Here is a 24,000-nt window from a genome sequence, read left to right as displayed (position 1 = left end):
CACTTTTACATGCTCCTCGTTCGGGTGCGGCTCCGTCTAGCACTGACGTTCAGCAGAGGGCGCGCACTGACAACGTCACCGCGCCCTCTGACCTGAGCGTCACAACCAGATGACGCTGAAGACGGAGCCGCACCGGAACGAGAAGAGGTACATATTGTGCAGCGCTGCGCTCCCCCTCCCCGTATACTTACCTGCTCCTGGCGCGGTGCAGTCCCTGCTTCTCCCGGTGCTGCATATTCTTCCTGTACTGAGCGGCCACCTCGCTATGGGAGGTGGAGCCGCATATTTATTACTGTAATGAGCGGTACCATGTGACCGCTCAGTACAGGAAGAATATGCAGCGCTGGAAGAAGCATGGACGCGCAGGGACTGCACCAGGAGTAGGTAAGTATAATTAGACAGCCCTCGCTCCCCCTCCCTTCCGACCCCAGCATATGACTCGAGTATAAGCAGAGAGGGGGACTTTCAGCCCCCAAAAAATGGGCTGAAAATCTCGGCTTATACTCATAGTAACATAGTTAGTGAGGCTGAAAAAAGACATTTGTCCATCCAGTTCAGCCTATATTCCATCATAATAAATCCCCAGATCTACGTCCTTCTACAGAACCTAATAATTGTATGATACAATATTGTTCTGCTCCAGGAAGACATCCAGGCCTCTCTTGAACCCCTCAACTGAGTTCGCCATCACCACCTCCTCAGGCAAGCAATTCCAGATTCTCACTGCCCTAACAGTAAAGAATCCTCTTCTATGTTGGTGGAAAAACCTTCTCTCCTCCAGACGCAAAGAATGCCCCCTTGTGCCCGTCACCTTCCTTGGTATAAACAGATCCTCAGCGAGATATTTGTATTGTCCCCTTATATACTTATACATGGTTATTAGATCGCCCCTCAGTCGTCTTTTTTCTAGACTAAATAATCCTAATTTCGCTAATCTATCTGGGTATTGTAGTTCTCCCATCCCCTTTATTAATTTTGTTGCCCTCCTTTGTACTCTCTCTAGTTCCATTATATCCTTCCTGAGCACCGGTGCCCAAAACTGGACACTGGTACTCCATGTGCGATCTAACTAGGGATTTGTACAGAGGCAGTATAATGCTCTCATCATGTGTATCCAGACCTCTTTTAATGCACCCCATGATCCTGTTTGCCTTGGCAGCTGCTGCCTGGCACTGGCTGCTCCAGGTAAGTTTATCATTAACTAGGATCCCCAAGTCCTTCTCCCTGTCAGATTTACCCAGTGGTTTCCCGTTCAGTGAGTAATGGTGATATTGATTCCTTCTTCCCATGTGTATAACCTTACATTTATCATTGTTAAACCTCATCTGCCACCTTTCAGCCCAAGTTTCCAACTTATATAGGATCCATCTGTAGCAGAATACTATCTTCTCTTGTATTAACTGCTTTACATAGTTTTGTATCATCTGCAAATATCGATATTTTACTGTGTAAACCTTCTACCAGATCATTAATGAATATGTTGAAGAGAACAGGTCCCAATACCGACCCCTGCGGTACCCCACTGGTCACAGCAACCCAGTTAGAGACTATACCATTTATAACCACCCTCTGCTTTCTATCACTAAGCCAGTTACTAACCCATTTACACACATTTTCCCCCAGACCAAGCTTTCTCATTTTGTGTACCAACCTCTTGTGCGGCACGGTATCAAACGCTTTAGAAAAATCGAGATATACCACGTCCAATGACTCACCATGGTCCAGCCTATAGCTTACCTCTTCATAAAAACTGATTAGATTGGTTTGACAAGAGCGATTTCTCATAAACCCATGCTGATATGGAGTTAAACAGTTATTCTCATTGAGATAATCCAGCATAACATCCCTCAGAAACCCTTCAAATATTTTACCAACAATAGAGGTTAGACTTACTGGCCTATAATTTCCAGGTTCACTTTTAGAGCCCTTTTTGAATATTGGCACCACATTTGCTATGTGCCAGTCCTGCGGAACAGACCCTGTCGCTATAGAGTCCCTAAAAATAAGAAATAATGGTTTATCTATTACATTACTTAGTTCTCTTAGTACTCGTGGGTGTATGCCATCCGGACCCGGAGATTTATCTATTTTAATCTTATTTAGCCGGTTTCGCACCTCTTCTTGGGTTAGATTGGTGACCCTTAATGTAGGGTTTTCATTGTTTCTTGGGATTTCACCTAGCATTTCATTTTCCACCGTAAATACTGTGGAGAAGAAGGTGTTTAATATGTTAGCTTTTTCCTCGTCATCTACAACCATTCTTTCCTCACTATTTTTTAAGGGGCCTACATTTTCAGATTTTATTCTTTTACTATTGATATAGTTGAAGAACAGTTTGGGATTAGTTTTACTCTCCTTAGCAATGTGCTTCTCTGTTTCCTTTTTGGCAGCTTTAATTAGTTTTTTAGATAAAGTATTTTTCTCCCTATAGTTTTTTAGAGCTTCAATGGTGCCATCCTGCTTTAGTAGTGCAAATGCTTTCTTTTTACTGTTAATTGCCTGTCTTACTTCTTTGTTTAGCCACATTGTGTTTTTCCTATTTCTAGTCCTAGGTTCATCAAAGTAGACACCTTTTGCTTTGATGACTGCTTTGCACACTCTTGGCATCCTCTTGATGAGCTTCAAGAGCTAGTCACCGGGAATGGTCTTCCAACAATCTTGAAGGAGTTCACAGAGATGCTTAGCATTTTTTGGCCCTTTTGCCTTCACTCTGTGGTCCAGCTCACCCCAAACCATCTCGATTGGGTTCATGTCTGGTGACTAATCCTAAAAAGGACACGGCCAGAACACAGGTCCTATGACATCCACTGTGCCTCGATCTGCCTCATTATAGAGAATCTTCCGCCAGAGGTTCTGTCTGAATCACGTATTTCAGATATTTACACACAAATCCCAATGTAAGCTCTCAGCTTAGAGGGCAAATTAAATGTACGCCAAGTTTTACTGCGATCTTTGGAAGGCAGAATGAAAAAATCAACAGCAGGTGAAGAATTAGATTTATTTATTTTTTGCACCGTTCCTCATGCGATATAAGTGATTAGGCGAATTTATTCTTCGGGTTGGTACAATTACAGCGACAACAGATTTAAGCCAGGTTTTTATGTTTGGCTGCTGTCACACACTAAAAGACGATTTTTATTGCGAAAACTAGTTTTTGTAACACAATATTTAGACAGCTATAATTTTTCCATATTTTGGCCAACAGAGTCATGTGAGGGCTTGTTTGATTTTTGTGGAACGAGCTGACGTTTTTATTGGTACATTTTCGGGCACGGTGGCATTTTTTGACGGCTTTCTATTTAAGTTTTTGGGAGACAGAATAAAATTGATAAGGCAGCTTTATTCTTTTGGTCAGGACGATTACAGTGAAACCCAGTTTATATTTTTTTTATGTTTTGCTGGTTTTACACAATAAAAACTATTTAATTGAAAAAATAATTATTTTTGCATCGCTTTATTCTGAGAGCTAAAACTTTTTTCTTTTTTCGCTGATGGAGCTGTATAACGGCTTTTTTTTTCCGGGACAAGATGATGTTTTCAGCGGTCCTATTTTTATTTACCGGGACATTCATCTTTTTTATAGTGTTTTATTGCAATTTTTGTTTGGCGGTGTGATGATAAAGCATCATTCTTTGCCTTTTTTTACGGTGTTCACTGAAGGGGTTAACTAATGGGGCAGTTTTATAGACCGGGTTGTTACAAGAGATGAGCGAATATTAAAATGTTCGTATTGGTCTACATTTGCCGAATTTGCTATATTCGCCGATTAATTTGTCGAATATTCGCCGAACATAACCAAACGCCATTCACGTCAATGGGAGGCAAAAACAAACGCATACTCAGCAGCTTAGAACGGCCCCAAATGCTGCCAAAACACATCAAATGAGGGACAAACACCAGGAAAGTGGCCTCAATTCACCCACAGTACAGATTTTAGCATGGCACTGCAGCAATCAGCGAGTCATGAGGTATCGGGGTCTGGGACAGCATTTACAGCTTTCAATTGAACGTCACAGTAAGACGAGGTGGGTGAGGGATCGGTGTAGGGCCCCTTTGCTGAGAACCTTGTTACCACATGCAGCACCTCTACCTGCTTTCATGCTGAGCCACACTCAGGTGGCACAAATATCAGTTTTGTAGACAACCATTGTGAGAAAAATTTAAAGATAGTAACACGGGTAGTTAAATCCAATAAAGAGGAGGCCTACTGCTACAGGCAACACGCATTAAGGAGACCCAACCAGGAATGTTCACATTTCCAAACATTATTGGCAGAAACCACCAAAGTGGCATCAATTTCACCACAGTAGAAACGGTATAATAGGGAACGACAGGTCTTTCACCCTACCCAATCCAGCAGATGGACACCCAACCAGGAGTGTTCACATTTCCAAAAATTAGTGGCAGACACCAACAAATGGGCATCAATTGCAATAAAGTAGAATTAGTATAGTGGGTACCGACCCCTCTTCCACTACAGCCAACCCAGCAGATAAAGACTGTAACGGGCAAGGTGGTGGAATCACTGTTCCATATCCCTCTGAAAGCCTGGAAGGGGCGTAACTAGATGGCCTACCAAATCCCTACTTGGATAAGTGGCAGCAGTTGAAAACTGCGACCCAATGTTTATTTATATCCGTCTTTTTGATCGTATGTTATTCCACTTTTTGTTCAGCGGTATGATGATAAAGCATTGTTTTTTGCCTATTTTTTATTTTTTATTTTACGGTGTTCACTGAAAGGGTTTACTAGTGAGACAGTTTTATAGGTCGGGCGGTTACAGACGCGGCGATACTAAATATGTGTACTTTTATTGTGCGTTTTTTAATTTACATAAAGAAATGTATTTATTGGAACAATTTTTTTAATTTATTTATTTCGGATTTTTATTTTTTGTACACCTGTAAATACCGTATATACTCGAGTATAAGCCGACCCGAGTATAAGCCGACCCCCCTAATTTTGCCACAAAAAACTGGGAAAACTTATTGACTCGAGTATAAGCCTAGGGTGGAAATGCAGCAACTACCGGTGAATTTCAAAAATAAAAATAGATCATTATTTCCCCATAGCTGTGCCATATAGTGCTCTACACCATTCATATTTCCCCATAGCTGTGCCCCATATAGTGCTCTGCACCGTTCACTGTGCCCCCTAGCTGTGCCATATACAGTGCTCTGCACCGTTCACTGTGCCCCATTGCTGTGCCATATACGGTGCTCTGCACCGTTCACTGTGCCCCCTAGCTGTGCCTTATACGGTGCTCTGCACCGTTCACTGTGCCCCCTAGCTGTGCCTTATACGGTGCTCTGCACCGTTCACTGTGCCCCCTAGCTGTGCCATATACAGTGCTCTGCACCGTTCACTGTGCCCCATTGCTGTGCCATATACGGTGCTCTGCACCGTTCACTGTGCCCCCTAGCTGTGCCTTATACGGTGCTCTGCACCGTTCACTGTGCCCCCTAGCTGTGCCTTATACGGTGCTCTGCACCGTTCACTGTGCCCCCTAGCTGTGCCTTATACGGTGCTCTGCACCGTTCATTGTGCCCCCTAGCTGTGCCTTATACGGTGCTCTGCACCGTTCATTGTGCCCCCTAGCTGTGCCTTATACGGTGCTCTGCACCGTTCACTGTGCCCCCTAGCTGTGCCTTATACGGTGCTCTGCACCGTTCACTGTGCCCCCTAGCTGTGCCTTATACGGTGCTCTGCACCGTTCACTGTGCCCCCTAGCTGTGCCTTATACGGTGCTCTGCACCGTTCATTGTGCCCCCTAGCTGTGCCTTATACGGTGCTCTGCACCGTTCATTGTGCCCCCTAGCTGTGCCTTATACGGTGCTCTGCACCGTTCATTGTGCCCCATAGCTGTGCCATATACGGTGCTCTGCACCGTTCACTGTGCCCCCTAGCTGTGCCTTATACGGTGCTCTGCACCGTCCATTGTGCCCCCTAGCTGTGCCTTATACGGTGCTCTGCACCGTTCATTGTGCCCCCTAGCTGTGCCTTATACGGTGCTCTGCACCGTTCATTGTGCCCCATAGATGCTCCACATTAATCTGTGCTGCCGCTGCTACTGCTGCAATAAAAAAAAAAAAAACACATACTCCCCTCCCTTGATTGCAGCTCCCCGCGTCTCGTTCCGGCGCCTCCATCTTCCCGGCGTCTCTGCTCTGACTGATCAGGCAGAGGGCGCCGCGCACACTATATGCGTCATCGCGCCCTCTGCCTGATCAGTCAGAGAGCGCAGACGCCGGGAAGATGGAGGCGCCGGCCGGGAAGATGGATCGGCGCCCGGCGGCTGGAACGAGGACAGGTGAATATAACATACTTACCTAGTCCTGGCGATCCTCGCGCTGTCCCCTCCTGTCTTCGGCGCTGCAGCTTCTTTCTCTATCAGCGGTCACCGGCACCGCTGATTAGAGAAATGAATAAGCGGCTCCGCCCCTATGGGAGGTGGAGCCGCTTATTCATTTCTGTAATGAGCGGTCCCACGTGACCGCTGAAGAGAGGAAGAAGCTGCAGCGCCGAAGCCCGTGGGACGGCAGGGACAGCGCGAGGATCGCTGGGACTAGGTAAGTATACCCCAGCGCCCTCAGCCCCTCACCTGCCGACCCCACCGCTACCGTGACTCGAGTATAAGCCGAGGGGGGCACTTTCAGCCCTAAAATTTGGGCTGAAAATCTCGGCTTATACTCGAGTATATACGGTATATATTTTTTAACTTTTTTAACTTTACTTTGGGGGACATCATGTTAAAGTGTCAGATCACTGATCTGACACTTTGCAATGCACTGTCAGATAAGCGATCTGACAGGCACTGCATGAGGCTTGTCGGCGCCTGCTCCGAGCAGGAGCTTGCAAGCCACCTCCCTGCAGGACCCGAAACAAGCCACGTGGCCATCTTGGATCCGGGACCTGCAAGGAGGAGACGCTCGGAGCAACGCGATCACATCGTGTTGCTCCGAGGGTCTCAGGGAAGCACGCAGGGAGCCCCCTCCCTGTGCGATGCTTCCCTATGCTGCCGGAACGCAGCGATCATGTTTGATCGCAATGTTCCAGGGGTTAATGTGCCAGGAGTGGTCTAATGTCAGATAATAAACTTAATAAACTTCTTAAATGTGGGTTTGAACACCCTAAGGGAAGCAGTTTTTAGAATTGTGTCGCTTTTAATGCATTTTCTGTCATATGAGCCCCTAAAAGTCACTTCAAAAGTGATTTGGTCCCTAAAAAATATGGGTTTATTAATTTTGGAAAAAAATGAGAAATCGCTGGTAAACTTTTAACTCTTATAACTTCTCCTAACAAAAAAAAAGTATGTTTCAAAAATTGTGCTGCTGTAATGTAGACATGTGGGAAATGTTTTTGATCAACTATTTTGTGCGAGAAAACTCTCTGAATTAAGGGCATACACATGTAAAGTTTGAAAATTGTGAAATTTTTGCCAAATTTGTGATTTTTTTCACAAACTAAGCAAATAAACGCAAGTCATATTGAAGGAATTTTACCACTATCTTGAAGTTCAATATGCCATAAAAAAAAAACAGTCTCAGAATCGGTGGGATCCGTTGAAGCTTTCCAGAGTTATTACCTCATAAAATGACACTAGTGAGAGTTAAAATATTAGGCCTGGTCATTAATGTACAAAGTGGCTCGGTCCTTAAGGTACATTCACACATAACGATTTAGTTAACGATATCGTTGCAACGTCACGATTTTTGTGACGTAGCAACGATCCCGCTAACGATCTCGTTATGTGTGACAGCGACCAACGATCAGGCCTGATCATTGGTCTTTGGGAATGATCAGGACCTTTTTTAGGTCGCTGATCACCCGCTGCCATCGCTGGATCGGCGTGTGTGACGCCGATCCAGCGATGTGTTCACTTGTAACCAGGGTAAATATTGGGTTACTAAGCACAGGGCCGCGCTTAGTAACCCGATATTTGCCCTTGTTACCATTGTAAAAGTAACGGTAGCGGTGTTTGCTCTGCTTTACGGCCGGCGCTGACAGTCAATGCAGGGAAGCTGACGGCGGGGGACGTGACAGACATCAAAATGTGAGTTTGTACTCTTTTTTTTTTTTTTTACTTTTACAATGGTAACCAGGGTAAATATCGGGTTACTAAGTGCGGCCCTGCATTTAGTAACCTGATGTTTACCCTGGTTACCCGGGGACTTCGGCATTGCTGAAGACAGTTTCAACGATGCCGAAGTCGTTCCCCTGATCGTTGGTCGCTGGAGAGAGCTGTCTGTGTGACAGCTCCCCAGCGACCACACAACGACTTACCAACGATCACGGCCAGGTCGTATCGCTGGTCGTGATCGTTGGTAAGTCGTTTAGTGTAACGGTACCTTTAGGCTCACTTGCTTAATGTTGTTGTGAATACCTTATGCTATATACTATAATACTATAATATAATACTATAATATATATATAACATTATAATATTATGCTATAATACCTTATGCTCTTACTGCAGCTTGTGCCTCACTTAGTAGCATAATCCTCTATTTCTCTTCTGTTCACTCTGCAACTAGCTTTAGGGGCTGCTCAATCAGTACAAGTTTGTATTAGACAAGAAATCAGAGACTTCCATCTTTTTTTTAGGTTTTGTACTCAACACAAATAGCAGGAATACCTTCAATAAAGATGACTTGAAATGGATTGTATAGCCACAGTATTTCTTACATAGATCGGTTTGTCACATCAATAAACAATTGTCTGAATAGAAAATACAATGGTTTCTTGCTGTATTTGTTTTAAGGCTGATATGTTTGATTTTCAGATGTAGTGGTTCAGTGGTGCACACAAGGAGATTTGCTAGCTGTTGCAGGTATGGAGAAACAGAATCTCTTACCCGATCTTGGCAATGGTCCATCCCTTAAAAGTGCCAAAATCAAGTTCTACAATATCCGAGGAGAACATATCTACATTCTGGAGACTCCAGTGCAGGTAGGAAAAATTCTGAGCTAACCTTTTTTTCACACCTGAATCTATTTAAAGGGAACCTGTCACCCTGTTTTTTCAGATTGAGATAAAAATACTGTTAAATAGGGCCTGCGCTGTGCGTTACAATAGTGTATGTAGTGTACCCTGATTCCCCACCTATGCTGTGAAATACATTACCAAAGTCGCCGTTTTCGCCTGTCAATCAGGCTGGTCAGGTCAGGTGGGCGTGGTGACATCGCTGTTTCTTCCCCAGCTTTCCGTTGGTGGCGTAGTGGTGTGCGCATGTCCAAGTGCCGAATCCACTGCGCGCAAGAAAAAGTGCGCTATCTGCGCTATTACCCTTGTCATCGGTGGGGGCGGCCATCTTCCTGAGGCCGCGCGTGCGCAGATGGAGTGCTCTGCTGCATGTGGCTTCAGGAAAATGGCCGCGGGATGCCACGCGTGCGCAGATGGAGATCGCGGCTGCCATTTTCCTGAAGCCGAGATGCAAACTCGGCTTTGGGCGAGTGTCATGCGAGTACAAAGTGATTTTTTTATCACCTAGCATCCGTTTGACATCTGTATGTAATCCATATACAATGCATTTTTGTCATCAGCTTTTACATACAGTAATTCTCTGCCATTTCAAGCCAATTTACTAAGAAATATAGATGATAGCTATGGCATAGATTGATGGATGTCATTGAGATATATAATCAGTGCGTGGGGTGTGTAGTTTACTGTACAAGTATTTAGATAATTCAATAAATTAAAGATAAAAATGGCATGGGATCCACCTACTTTTTCTTAACTAGCTGACATGCTGAGGGCTGATTTTACAGCCTGGGAAGGGGGTAATAGCCTGGGAAGCTCCATGTTTATTAATATCAACTCACAGCTGTCTACTTAGCCTTTACGTATTATTTAAGATAGTTGACCCCCCAAAAAAAAATTATGTGGGGTCCCCCTATAATTGACCCACAAAGGCTAACCAGACAGCGGCAGGCTGATATTCATAGCCATGAAAGATGTCATGGATATTGGCCCCCTCCCAGACCAAGAGCATCAGCCCTCACCCGACCTAGAAATGGCGCTTAGCCTCCGCTCTTTCCACTTTCCCTGGTGCGGTGGCAGGTGGGTAAATAGCATTGGGTTGATGTCCGCTTTGTATTGTCAGCGGACATCATGCCCAGAGGTTAGTATTGGGGAGGCGTTTATAAAACGCCCCCATTACTAACCCTATACTCAAATATAATACAGACACACACAGCATAAAGTACTTAACCCCTTCACGACCTCCGCCTTACTAGTACGGCGGAGGTCGGATCCCCTGCTTTGATGCGGGCTTCCGAGGTGAGCCCGTATCAAATCTGGAACATGTCAGCTGTTTCGAACACCTCATCCCTGCTGAGGTGGGAAGCTGTGCCTGCTGGAAGGTAGATATTATCTCTGATTTTGGTAACACGTATATATTATTTGATGCACCTTATGCATTCTAAGGCAGCAAGTGTTAACCGGCCAGTGTATAAGAGTATAGTTATCACCTTGCAGTGGGTTCTATTATTGTTGAACCGATGTTTATATTGCATATGATTATTCAACTCCCCACCTTGTGTTAGGGCGCCTGTGCACTATTTTTGCACTACTATAAATTTTAACTGTTTCTTAATAAAGTCTTGCTGATTTTACTTTATTATTTTATTATTTGGATGTCTTCGTTTCGGCTGTCTGTAAAAAAATAATCAAACCTACATATATTTGGTATCTCCGTGTTCAGAATCGCCCGATCTATCAATAAAAAAAAAGGATTAACCTGATCGCTAAACAGCGTGGCGAGAGAAAAAAATGCAAACGCCAGAATTACTGTTTTTGGTCGCCATGACATTGCATTAAAATGTGATAACGGGCAATCAAAAGAATATATATGCACCAAAATGGTATCATCAAAAACGTCAGCTCGGCACGCAAAAAATAAGCCCTCACCTGATCCCAGATAACGAAAAATGGAGACACTACAGGTATCAGAAAATTGCACAATTTTTTTTTTACCTCTTAGATAAAACATAACCTAGACATGTTTGGTGTCTATGAACTCGTAATGACCTTGAGAATCAAAATGACAGGTCAGTTTTAGCATTTAGTGAACCTAGCAAAAAAGCCAAACAAAAAACAAGTGTGGGATTGCACTTTTTTTGCAATTTCATCGCACTTGGAATTTTTTTCTCGGTTTCTAGTGCGCGACATGGTAAAACCGATGGTATCGTTCAAAAGTACAACTTGTCCCGCAAAAAAATAAGCCCCCACATGGCCATATTGACCAAAAAATAAAAACGTTGTGGCTCTGGGAAGGAGGGGAGCAAAAAACGAAAACGCAAAACCGAAAAAGGGCAAGGTCTTGAAGGGGTTAATTTGAAATAAAGACACAGACTCCTTTGTTTGAAATAAATACTCTCCACCCTCGTTTACCTATTTATTACTGTTAAAATAAAAAATAATGAAACACCATTTTCCTCACTTGTTTGCAGATCATCCCTATAATATGCTGTCCAACGAAGTTCAGCTCTGCTACATCCGGATGGTTTGTTGAGCAGTGGCATGATGCGACCGTTCAGCAATCGAGCAAGAACACACTTAAGGTACCTCCACACATAACGATATCGTTAACGATATCGTTGCAACGTCACGTTTTTTTGTGACGTAGCAACGATCTCGCTAACGATCTCGTTATGTTTGACAGCGACCAACGATCAGGCCCCTGCTGGGAGATCGTTGGTCGTGGGGAATGATCAGGACCTTTTTTTGGTCGCTGATCACCCGCTGTCATCGCTGGATCGGCGTGTGTGACGCCGATCCAGCGATGTCTTCACTTGTAACCCGATGTTTACCCTGGTTACCCGGGGACTTCGGCATCGTTGAAGACAGTTTCAACGATGCCGAAGTCTTTCCCCGGATCGTTGGTCGCTGGAGAGAGCTGTCTGTGTGACAGCTCCCCAGCGACCACACAACGACTTACCAACGATCACGGCCAGGTCGTATCGCTGGTCGTGATCGTTGGTAAGTCGGTTAGTGTAACGGTACCTTAACACAAAGGTAGGAGCTCAGCTGATGTCTGTAAAGTGCTGTGGAATTAGTGGCTCTGTATAAGTGAGAAAAATAAATATAGATGTAGACTGAAGATTAAGTAGTAGCCCTATGGAACAAAAGAACAGAAACCTGGAGTTATATGACCCAGAAGGCTGCTACTACACAGGAGGAGTGAGCTGTGACCTGGTAGTAGAACCCTAGCTGTGCCCAATTCTCCACATTTTCATATCGATGCCAGTGAACAACAGTAGCCCTAGAAGTGGTAAGACCTCTGCATGATCTTTCTGGGTTGACCTGCAAGGCATCCAATTGTCTACACAGGGCTGTGAGAGAGATGGAGAATTCTACAGCTCTGACGTTATCAGACTCTGTAAGAATCTGTTAGAGAGATGAGGGGAAGTACCTAAATGAAGGCACACAGTCTCCTCATTAAGATGTAAGGCTGAGAACATTTTGGGAGAAAGAAAGGAGCTGAACTCAAGATCACTGTGTCCTTAGAAAGAGGGAGGAAGGCAAGAGCCACCAATCAGAGCCTCACCTGATGAAAGAGATCGTAAAGACGAAAAATTCACCCTGCCGGAAAGCCAGAATGGAGACATATCTCTGATCAGCATTAAGGGAGAGGACTTATGGGCTTCCAAGACCAGAATGAGGTCCTCAAGAAGCAGGGGGTATAATACGATGAACCTGAGTTAGCCCTGCACTATTGGGCAGTCCTGACCTAATCCCATAAGTCAAGTTCTGCTAGACAAAGATAGCCAAGGTAGAAAGCTAGCCACTGGGAGTCTACCCTGGCTCAAGATTGGAATGCAAAAATTAAAAAGGAGGATAGTGCCGTTAGCTTGATGCCACTAGGATTTCACCTATGGAAAGATACCTTCTAAATGAAATGGGATAAATCATAGTGAGAACAACCTAATCAGAAAACCTTCAGAAATGGTACACTCTACAGTCCTGCCAGTAAATTAAATGACAGAGAATTTGGGTAGACGTGGACTCCATTGGGAAAGGTCCATCTGGATACCATGGTGCAGGCATTCAAAGGTTTTAGTTTAAACTGGGGCAAGGAGAATCTTGCCTTGATAGGGAAAGACCAAGATTCCTCTGCAATGTAAAAGAGCTTTCATCTCTGTCCTGAACCATTACCTACCAGAGAAAATTCTAGTGGACAAAGTAGGTGTCATGGGAGACAGACACCGTCTCCAAATACCCTGGTCATTCAGGAAGCACAACAAAAGTCGACCATCTGAACAACTTGTGCTAAGACTTGAATGAGACGTACCTGACCAGCGCCATAGGAGGTGAATAGATGGAAACACTCCTAGTATTTTCTAACCCAGTCACTTTAGACTATAGGCAAAAAGTACTACACTATGGTGGCGTCTGCCTTGGGGATGGAGATAGTATAAGGGATAAAAATACAGTTATGCTCAAAAGTTTATTTACCCCGTCAGAATTTTTGCTTTCTTGGCCTTTTTTCAGAGAATATGAATGATAACACAAAACTTTTTCTCCACTCATGGAAGCCATTTATTGTCAAACTAGTGTTTTCTCTTTTTAAATCGTAATGACAACAAAACATCCTAATGACCCTGTTCAAAAGTTAACATATCCTGGTGATTTGGGCTGGATAAACATGCACAGAAGTTGACACAAATGGGTTTGAATGGCTGCTAAAGGTAACATCCTCACCTGGGACTTATTTGCTTGTAATCAGTGTGTGTGCATAAAAGCTGAGTGAGTTTCTGGGATCCAGACAGACTCTTGCATCTTTCATTCAGCCACTGACTTGAAAAGGTAGTTGAACTGTATAAAACAGGAAAGGAATGCAAAAAGATATCCAAGGAATTGATAATGTCAGTCAGCAGCGTTCAAACTGTGATTAACAAATGGAAAATCAGGGGCTCTGTAAAAACAAAACCACAGTCAGGTAGACCAACAAAGCTTTCGTCCACAATTGCCAGGAAAGTTGTTCGGGATGCAAAGAAAAACCCACAAATAACATCAGCTGAAATACTGGACTCTCTGAAAACTAGCGGTGTAGCTGTTTCAAGATGCACAGTAAGGAGTCAGTTGAAGAAAAATGGGCTGCATGGTCGAGTTGCCAGAAGAAAGGCATTACTGGCATTTAAAATTAAGGATACAAAGAAACTGAAATTGATACAAAGGGATTTAAAGGGGAAAATTAAGAATGCCCGTGAGGCGTTCCGAATTAAATTAGAAAATAAATTGCTACACAACAATTCCATGGAGGTGTGGTCAGGCATGAAACAGCTAAGGCTGGTTTCACATTTGCGTTTTTTTTTTTTTGCGTTTTTGCGCAAAAAAACGCATGCGTTTTTTTCCTATACTTAACATTACAAAACGCATGCGTTTTTGCATGTGTTTTGACGCGTTTTGATGACGCATGCGTTTTTTCTCTGCATGCGTTGTGTTGCAGAAATGCAACATGCAGTAATTTCTAGCAGCGTTTTTTTGCCGCAAAAAAAGCCTGCGTTTTTTTGCAGCAAAAAAAGTATTGATGTCTATGTAAACGCATGCGTTTTTAAGCACATGCGTTTGCATGCGTTTTGATAGAAAAACACAAGAATACACACTGATAAGCCACCCCCCAGCCCTAACCCTAAGGGATCCTAAGCCTAAGGGTTAGGGTTAGGATCCCTTAGGGTTAGGGTTAGGATTCCTAGGGTTAGGGTTAGAGTTTGTGTTAGGGTTAGGGTTAGGATCCCTAGGGTTAGGGCTAGGATTAGGGTTAGAGTTTGGGTTAGGGTTAGGATCCCTAGGGTTAGGATCCCTAGGGTTAGGGTTAGAGTTTGGGTTAGGGTTTGTGTTAGGGATAGAGTTTGGGTTAGGGTTAGAGTTTGGGTTAGGGTTAGGGTTAGGGTTTGTGCTAGGGTTAGATTTTGGGTTAGGGTTTGTGTTAGGGTTAGAGTTTGGGTTAGGGTTAGAGTTTGGGTTAGGGCTAGGGTTAGGGTTAGAGTTTGGGTTAGGGTTAGAGTTTGGGTTAGGGTTTGTGTTAGGGTTAGAGTTTGTGTTAGGGTTAGAGTTTGGGTTAGGGTTAGAGTTTGGGTTAGGGTTAGGGCTAGGCTTAGGGTTAGAGTTTGGGTTAGGGTTTGTGTTAGGGTTAGAATTTGGGTTAGCGTTAGGGTTAGGATCCCTAGGGTTCTAGGGACCCTAACCCTAGATATTTCTGTTTATAGTGGGTTTTCTAGTTGATTTTGATGATTGGTAGCTGTCACACACTTCTCATGCGTTTCAAAAACGCAAATGCTGGAAAAAACGCATGTAAACACGTCAAAACGCAGCGTTTGTGTTAAAACATGCAAAAACGCTAGCGTCTAAAAAACGCAGCGTTTAAACACGTTTTTTCACCAAATGCGTTTGCGTTTAAAACGCTGCGTTTTTAAACGCAAATGTGAAACCAGCATAACTGGGTTTAAGGCAAAGCCGGAGCATGGAGAAGTGGATCTGCCCTTGCCTTATGAAGCGAATGAGTTTTTCAGCAGATTCTCTAACACAAGCACAGCGTTATCAGGAATGGAGGATGGAGCTGAGAAACGATTGGCAGCATTGACATTGGAGGATAAACTGCCTGCTTTCACTGTCTCCCAAAGCGATGTGAGAAAACAGTTTAGTAGACTAGTTATCGGCAAAGCAGCTGGGCCTGATGGCCTCAGCCCATGTGTCCTCAGAGCATGTGCAAACCAACTGTGTACTGTTTTCCAGCACCTGTTTAACTGGAGCCTTCAATCACAGGGTATACCAGAACTGTGGAAGACCACCTGCCTGGTGCCGGTTCCGAAGTCTACTTTTCCAACTTCCCTACAAGACTATCGTCCAGTGGCCTTAACATCACATGCTATGAAGTCCTTGGAGAGAATAATACTTGCCTACTTGTGCCCGAGGGTGAGGGCATTTACTGACCCCCAAAGTTTGCGTACCAACAGAGATTGGGGGTGGATGCTGCTGTAGTGTCTCTGCTAAATACAGTACATTCATTCTTGGACAATAATGGAACTGTAGTGCTCAACATGTTCTTTGACTTCTCAAGTGCTTTCAATACCTTACAGCCGCTCTTACTACGTAATAAGCTGACTGATATGGCAGTGGATGAGGGGATGGTGAACTGGATAAACAACTACCTGACGGACAGGCTGCAATTTGTAAGGATGGGGGAGGTGGTATCTAGCAGTGTTGGAGCCCCTCAGGGCACAGTGCTGTCGCCCTTCCTCTTCACATTGTATACAGCTGACTTTCAGTATAAATCAGATTTTTGTCACCTTCAAAAATTCTCAGATGACTCAGTGATTGTAGGGGGCATTGTGGGGGGCCGGGAGGAGGAGGAATATTGAAGGGTGGTTTCTGAGAAATGTTTGGTAAAGAAAACCAAGGAGTTGGTGGTGAGTTATAGAATGAAAAAGGAGGATTGCTTACCAATCAATATTGCTGGCAAGCAGGATTAGATTGTTGAGAGCTACAAATATTTGAGGGTTAACCTTGACAGTAAACTCGATTGGAGGTGTCATATAGAAAAGGTTTACAAGAAGGGAATGAGAAGACTGGAGTTTCTTCGGAAGCTCAGGTCATTCAATGTGTGCGGTAAAATGCTGGAAATGTTCTACCAGTCCTTTGTGGCAAGTGCCATTTTACTTGCTATCATATGCTGGGGCAGTAGGGTGTGAGTATCTGACACTAATAAGCTCATCAAACTTATCAAGAAGGCAAGTGCGGCTGTTGGCCCCCATTTGGACTCTTTTGAGGAGGTATTGGAGGATAGAATTCTGACGAAGTGTAGAGCTATAATGAATAATGATCAATAATACACACCCACTGTACGAGCTGTTCTTGAAGCAGAAGAGCACATTTAGCAGCCATCTAATTCTACTAAGGTGTTAGAAGGAGAAATTCAGGAAATCATTTGTACCTACTGCTATGGAGATGTATAATAATTTCCTAAGGGTGGTAGACAACAATGACTGATTGCAGGTGTACTAATGTCTATTAGTGAATTATATACCTGAACTACCCACATTTATTTGTTATGTAATTTTGGTATACTTGTGCAAGATTTGTGTCCTACTATTTTATGTACTGCTGTTTGTATTGCTGCTGTAATACTGTAATTTCCCCCGGGATCAATAAAGTTTATTGTATCGTACTGCGCAAATGCCACAAAGTATCTCCCCTACAATACACAAAACAGCACAGAGACAAGCCTCAAAACTTCTGGAACAAGGCAATTTGGAGTGATGAGACCAAAATTTAACTTTTTGGAAACCACCATAAACGTTACATTTAGAGAGAGGTCAACAAGGCCTATGATGAAAGGAACAACCACTTCTACTGTAAAGCATGGAGGTGGATTGCTGATGTTTTGGGGATGTGTGAGCTTTTAGGGTATGTGTCCACGTTCAGGATAGCATCAGGATTTGGTCAGGATTTGACGCAGGTAAAATCTGCACCAAATCTGTACCTGAGGTCACTGGCAGGTCACCTGCGCTGTTCATGCGTTGTTTGAGCATTGTAAGGATATGCTGTGTTCTGAAAAGATGCGCCGCATGTCCGTTTCCGCGGGTCTGCCGCATGCGTCTTTTAATTCATAGTGCTTTAGAAAAACAAGAAAAAGAAGACATACACAGAACCGGGGATCACCAAAAAGGACAACAATAATCCCTATACAAAAATCATAAATTTTATTAAGGTCAAACAAAGACACAACAGACGGTTAAAAACAATGTTAAAAACAGTAACAGTACATCCCCAGATGGGGAATGCTCCCCAAGACCAGGAAAAAGTTAATGCGGGAATAGATGTACAAAGATACACAATCCAGATAGCATACAGATTGCATGTAGAAACAAAAATATATATATAAATATAAACATATATACACACAACTGCTCAGAAGGACAGGACGAAAAAACTATATACGCCCTATAGGCATGTGATTGTTATGGCCATAACAAAATAAAGAAAAATATAGTACTGTAACATTCACTAATTAGTTTTGATCAGTATCATAGCCACCGAGTAGTTAAATATATAGAATAGACCTAGCCCAAACTATATGGATATTGATAATACATATGCGGGTACACTGAAAAAGGTACTGACCACCATATCATGTAGCTAGATCAACTGATATAAGTATATATGGGTGTACCATGTATAATACAAAGACCCCAAATGTATATAAAGTGCGAAATGCAAAAAATTATATATCCATGGAATGCGCTAAGAGGAATACCTGAACCCCACAAGCTGGCAATGTAATATCTATAAGCCAAAAATAATAATAAAAGGCATATCAATGTAACACCTGCCAAAAGGCAGTAATTACAAATAGAAGAAGAGGCATACAGGTATACACCGAAGGGGGCTGGAACGAGCTGAAAAAAGGAGCCATACAATTACGATATAGCCTGTCCAGAGCTGCAAGCAGCACTCAAAAAAGCATGACACCGGTTAGGGGTGACAAAGGGAGCCCAACGCGTGTCGCCACAGCGTGGCTTCGTCAGGAGCAGAAGTACTGTTGTCCACATATTGAGTCCTATTTATACCTCTGAATCAAAAGCCGTTACATACCAGCTGTGTGGGTCTTCCACGAGGGGAACGGAGGAGTGAATCGTACTACACGCTGCGGCGCCATGTTGAAAACCGGAAATGTCCCAGCGTCATAGACACCTGACCGGCAAGGAGTACCAAGATGGCGGGCGATGTCGCAAATGCGTATGCGCCGAGACCGCTTATAGGTTCATAGTCATTCATTGCAGGAGTACCAAGATGGAGACATGCCGAACAGAAGCTGGCGCTATATATATATGTCCCAAAGGGGAAACGTCAAGAAAATAATAATACATAAGATACATAATGGCGCAAAACATTGTACAAAGATCCCGCAGCAAAATACCAATCTACATTATAGGGGATGTCAAGATAAATGGTGCAGCAAAAAAGTAGCTCCCAGAGTGCATTACACATGCAAGCAGATTCAATATGCTGCACATGAGCAAATGAGAAATAGCCGCTCCGTACTAGGGATAGTCATGGCAAAATGCCTAATTTGTCCAGCACCCCCACACAAATACATATAGGAGACTGAATGTAAGAATGGTCTATTGTACATCCAGTTTGTAATGATGTCGTATGCAAGGGCATAGATATTACACCAACACACACGGTATGGGTACAGTAAGGGTAAATGCTTATATATGAAAAAATTCCCCAATATAAAAGGCCCGTGCAGCCAGAAACCAGAGGAACCAAGAGCATGATGGCACTCCTGTTAAGCGGCTAGATGAAAAGAATATATGTATATATACATAAGTATACATATAAAGAGAACATCGCAAAAAAGAGGGGCTGTGTGACGGTCACAGCAGTGAATTCACCAATGTGACACATACACACCCCATGAAGCATGACACTAGAGACGATAGACACATCTGGGGATGTACTGTTACTGTTTTTAACATTGTTTTTAACCGTCTGTTGTGTCTTTGTTTGACCTTAATAAAATTTACGATTTTTGTATAGGGATTATTGTTGTCCTTTTTGGTGATCCCCGGTTCTGTGTATGTCTTCTTTTTCTTGTTTTTCTAAAGTACTCTTGTTGGACATGCCCCGGGTTGATCCCAGTTTGATAAGATATGATTATAATGGTGCCCTCCGCCCCTTTTGCTTTGTGTCTATTTTAATTCATAGTGGAGATGGGATTTCATGAAATCCCCTCCACTATGCTGTAACATCTGGATGCTGCGTTTTTGACGCTGCAGCTCTATGCAGCGTCAAACACGCAGCGTTTCCTGAACATGGAAACATACCCTAAGGGCACAGGAAATTTGGTCAAAGTTGAAGAAAAGATGAATGCTGCACTTCCGACATGACAACAATCCAAAACAAAAGGCCAAGTCGACCTGTCATTAGCTACAGCAGAACAACGTGAATGTTCTGGAGTGGCCATCTCAGTCTCCAGACGTTAATATCATTGAGCCAGTCTGGGGAGATCTCAAGCGCGCAGTTCATGCTAGACGGCCCAGAAATTTAAAGGAACTGGAGGCTTTTTACTAAAAAGAGTGGGCAGCTTTACCATCTGCGAAAATAAAGAACCTCATCCACAACTACCACAAAAGACTTCAAGCTGTCATTGATGTTAGAGAGGGTAATACACGGTATAAAGAAATTTGGTATGTGAACTTTTGATCAGAGTCATTTGGATTTTTTAGGTTGTCATTATCATTTAAAAAGAGAAAGCACAGTAGTTTGACAATAAAAGGCTTCACCCAACCACTAACCATAAGTGGAGAAAAAGTTTTGGTGTAACCATTCATATTCTCTGAAAAAAAGGCCAATAAGTAAACTTATGAGCACCTTTATGAGTACTGAACTAGCCCCCTCAATGGCTTCCTTCATTAGACACCTAATGCATCTAAAATGGTGCCCTTTTTAGGGATGATCAATGTACTTCCTGAATAAATGACTTCCATTGGCAGGAAGGTCAGACCATCGAGAGGATGCGAAATGACCCCACTTTAAGGCTTCTGGGAACGTCAATCATGGTGTATCTGATCTGTGGTTTAGGATACCATGAACTAATGGAAGCACTAGCTGTTAAAGCCAAATCAAGTGTAATCGCCACTACATACTGAAAAAGGCTAGCTGAGTGAGGCAGTCACCCCTGCTTCTAGAATTCTAGAATTGGAGGAAATGTTCCTGCTAAAGGTTGGAATCCTTAACCAAAAGTGAGCTGGAGCAAAGCTGCCTGGATTGCTTGATCAATGCACAAGAAGTCTCTTCCAGAGGAAAACATTTATTTTGGCTGCAATTTAAAGATGCGCACAGAAGTCTTGCGACTTTGCCAAACCGAGAGTTCTCAGTTGCCTGGTTGGTAGGGAATCTCCACATGTACTTAAGCTGGCTAACAGATGTAAATCATTCAGCTGTGGCAAGAAGAACTAAAACTCTGAGCACTAAAAAATACTCGGAGGACCCCCGAGCATACTTGAGAAATCTCGAATAACGAGTATATTCGCTCATATTCATTATACTATATGCGGGCTGCATTATACACTATTGAAGACCATGGGGGCTGCATTATAATATGTGGTGGCTGCATTATATCAAGAATTATAGGATGTGTATTATACTGTGTGTACTATATGTGGGCTGCATTATACTGTATCGACGACTTTGGGGAGTGCATTTTACTGTATGGAGGACTATGATGAATGCATTATAGTGTAAGGAGGGCTATGGGTAATGCATAATGCAATACAGAGGACTATGGGATACATTATACTTTATTGAGGACTATGGGGAGTTTATTATACTATATGGAGGTCTATGGTATGCATTATCCCCTTCTTGGCCGGTGCTTTTTTCGGTTTTACGTTTTCGTTTTTCCCTCCACTTCTTTCCAGATCCATAACTTTTTTATTTTTCCGTCAATATGGCTATATGAGGGCTTATTTTTTGTGGAACGAGTTGTACTTTTGAACGACATCACTGGTTTTAGCATGTCGTGTACTCGAAAATGGGAAAAAAAAAATTCCAAGTCCGGTGAAATTGCAAAAAAAAGTGCTATCCCACACTTGTTTTTTGTTTGTCTTTTTTGCTAGGTTCACTAAATGCTAAAACTGACCTGCCATTAAGATTCTCCAGATCATTACGAGTTCATAAGCACCAAAAATGTCAAGGTTCTTTGGTGAAAAAAAAAATTCCAAAGTTTGCTAAAAAAAAAAATTGTGCCATTTTCCAATACCCCTAACGTATCAATTTTTCGTGATCTCGGTTTGGGTCAGGGCTTATTTTAATTCAAACTCCCATGACGACACCATGAGAGAGGGAGGGGATCCGCCCATTAGGAACTGGAAACCTACAGATGCAAAACGGGCGGCACCTCTCCCACATATCAGTTGGTTTCCTGTTCCTAAGGCTGCCATCACAGTAGCCGTATTTGGTCAGTATTTTACTTCAGTATTTGTAAGCCAAAACCAGGAGTGGGTGATAAATGCAGAAGTGGTGCATATGTTTCTATTATACTTTTCCTCTAATTGTTCCACTCCTGGTTTTGGCTTACAAATACTGATGTAAAATACTGACCAAATACTGCTAGTGTGACGGCAGCCTAAAGGGACTGGATCCTACAGAAAAACATTAGGAATCCCAGGCCGGCCGGTTCAGGTAGCGGGGGGGGGTCTCCTACCTCGGCCGGTGCGGAGTTCCTGAAGTGCTCACGGTGGTCCTGGAAGGGCTGCACGGCGGTGGCATATGCAGCAGGGAGCGGTCACCAGGGGGTGTCCTGTCTCCAGGGCTAGCGCGAGGTAAGTATTTCGGTTCCCCTCTCATGCGGTGCCGTACGGGGCTCTGTTGGGGCGGCAGTGTCATGGTGGTGCCTCCCGGGGGTGTAGCTGGCTCCATCTCCATCCCACGTTGCTCGCAGCGCTGACAGGGAAGTACTGCGGGCCGGGGTGATGTCGGTGAGCGGAGCCGGCGGTTACTTCCGGGCCGCGGGGGTTCTTCGCATGCACAGTAACTCCAAGATGGCGGCGCCCACCAGAAAGTAACAGGCCGCTCACCCTCAGGCCCTGGAGCGGTCTCTCGCAGCTGGGGGGGGGGGTTGGATGATGTCCCAGAAGGAGCGCTGAGCAGATCTGCTGACCGGGGGAGGGGCTATATAAGAGCGCTCCAGGTGCGTGTTCCCTGCTTCTGGCCTCCAGTTAAGGATGGAATCGGAGCAGGATCAGCAGCCTCTGCTGCTCGAAGAGTTATCACAGAAGCCCAAGGATAAGGAACACAATAAAAGGAGCGATGGATCTGGCCGCAAAAGCTCCTCCAGACAGGGGTCTGGAGCATCAGCCAGAAAGGATCCCCCTCGTACTCCGGTATCTCTCTGATTTTGGGCAACCACTGGTAAGTGATCTTCGAGAAAGTTCACCCAGTGACTAGTCTCCCCTCGTGTGTTTTATTATAGGAGAAGAAGAGCGTCAGTAAGGCGAAACATAGGGAATGTGCCATCTGCGGGGTTCCCTTACCTGATTCATGCCCTAAAAAACTATGTGACCCCTGTGTCCAGCAGACAGTGAGGTCCTGGAAAGGGGGAGTGGATAGCAGCATAGATCTATATAGACTAGATTGCTTTGCTTGCCCCCTCAGGTAACGGAGGAATCCTCTTCTATTGCCGCCAGCCTGAAAGAAATGGTCAGGATGGAGATTAAACAGTCCATTAAAGACCTATCTCATGCAGGAAGCTCTAGGCAAAAAAGCCAGTGGATATCCGATTCGTCTGTGGACGAAGATAAGGATGACATTTCCGGCGATTCGGCTGCATCATCCTCCTCTTCGGATGAAGACGCTGCCCATTTCTGCTTACCCCTGGAAAGGATAGACAAATTAGTGAAAGCAGTCAGAGGAACAATGGGTATAACAGAACCCAGGCCTCAACTATCCAAGGAAGACATGATGTTCAGTGGACTAGAACAAAAGAAACGCAGAGTTTTTCCTTTAAATGAAAAAATACAGCAACTAATCAACAGGGAGTGGAAGAAATCGGAAAAAAAAGGTTCCTTGCCACCAGCACAAAAACGTAGGTATCCCTTTGATGACCCAACAGTCAGCAATTGGGAAAAAGCCCCCAAGTTAGATGCAGCAATTGCCAAAGTGGCAAAACGAACCTCTCTCCCATTTGAGGATATGGGATCCCTCAAAGACCCCCTGGACAGGAAAGCTGACACCTTTCTAAAGGGTAACTGGGAGATGGCAGCTGGTGCCTTAAGACCTGCGGTAGCATCGACCTGTACTGCAAAGTCAATGATGGTTTGGCTGGACCAGTTAGAGACTCAGTTGTAGCAGGGGGCTTCTAGAGACTCTTTACTAGCGGCGTTACCAGTAATTCAGGAGGGGTCGGCTTTCTTGTCAGACGCTTCCATTGATTCCATTAAGATGGCAGCTAGAACAGCAGGACTCTCCAATGCCGCTAGAAGAGCCCTATGG

General features: G+C 44.0%; 1 protein-coding gene across 1 annotated transcript in view; it reads left to right on the top strand.

Annotated features, from left to right (window-relative positions):
• The window catches only part of TULP4 (TUB like protein 4), an 860,077-nt gene that overhangs the window by 475,676 nt on the left and 360,401 nt on the right, over positions 1-24,000 (top strand). Inside the window, exon 7 of the mRNA XM_069769358.1 lies at positions 8,783-8,949. Coding sequence (XP_069625459.1) covers positions 8,783-8,949 — 167 coding nt within the window. The remainder of the gene's footprint in view (positions 1-8,782; positions 8,950-24,000) is intronic.

This window comes from Ranitomeya imitator, chromosome 5 (genome assembly GCF_032444005.1).
Source record: "Ranitomeya imitator isolate aRanImi1 chromosome 5, aRanImi1.pri, whole genome shotgun sequence".
NCBI lineage: Eukaryota > Metazoa > Chordata > Amphibia > Anura > Dendrobatidae > Ranitomeya > Ranitomeya imitator.
This window is presented reverse-complemented; position numbering and strand designations above follow the sequence as displayed.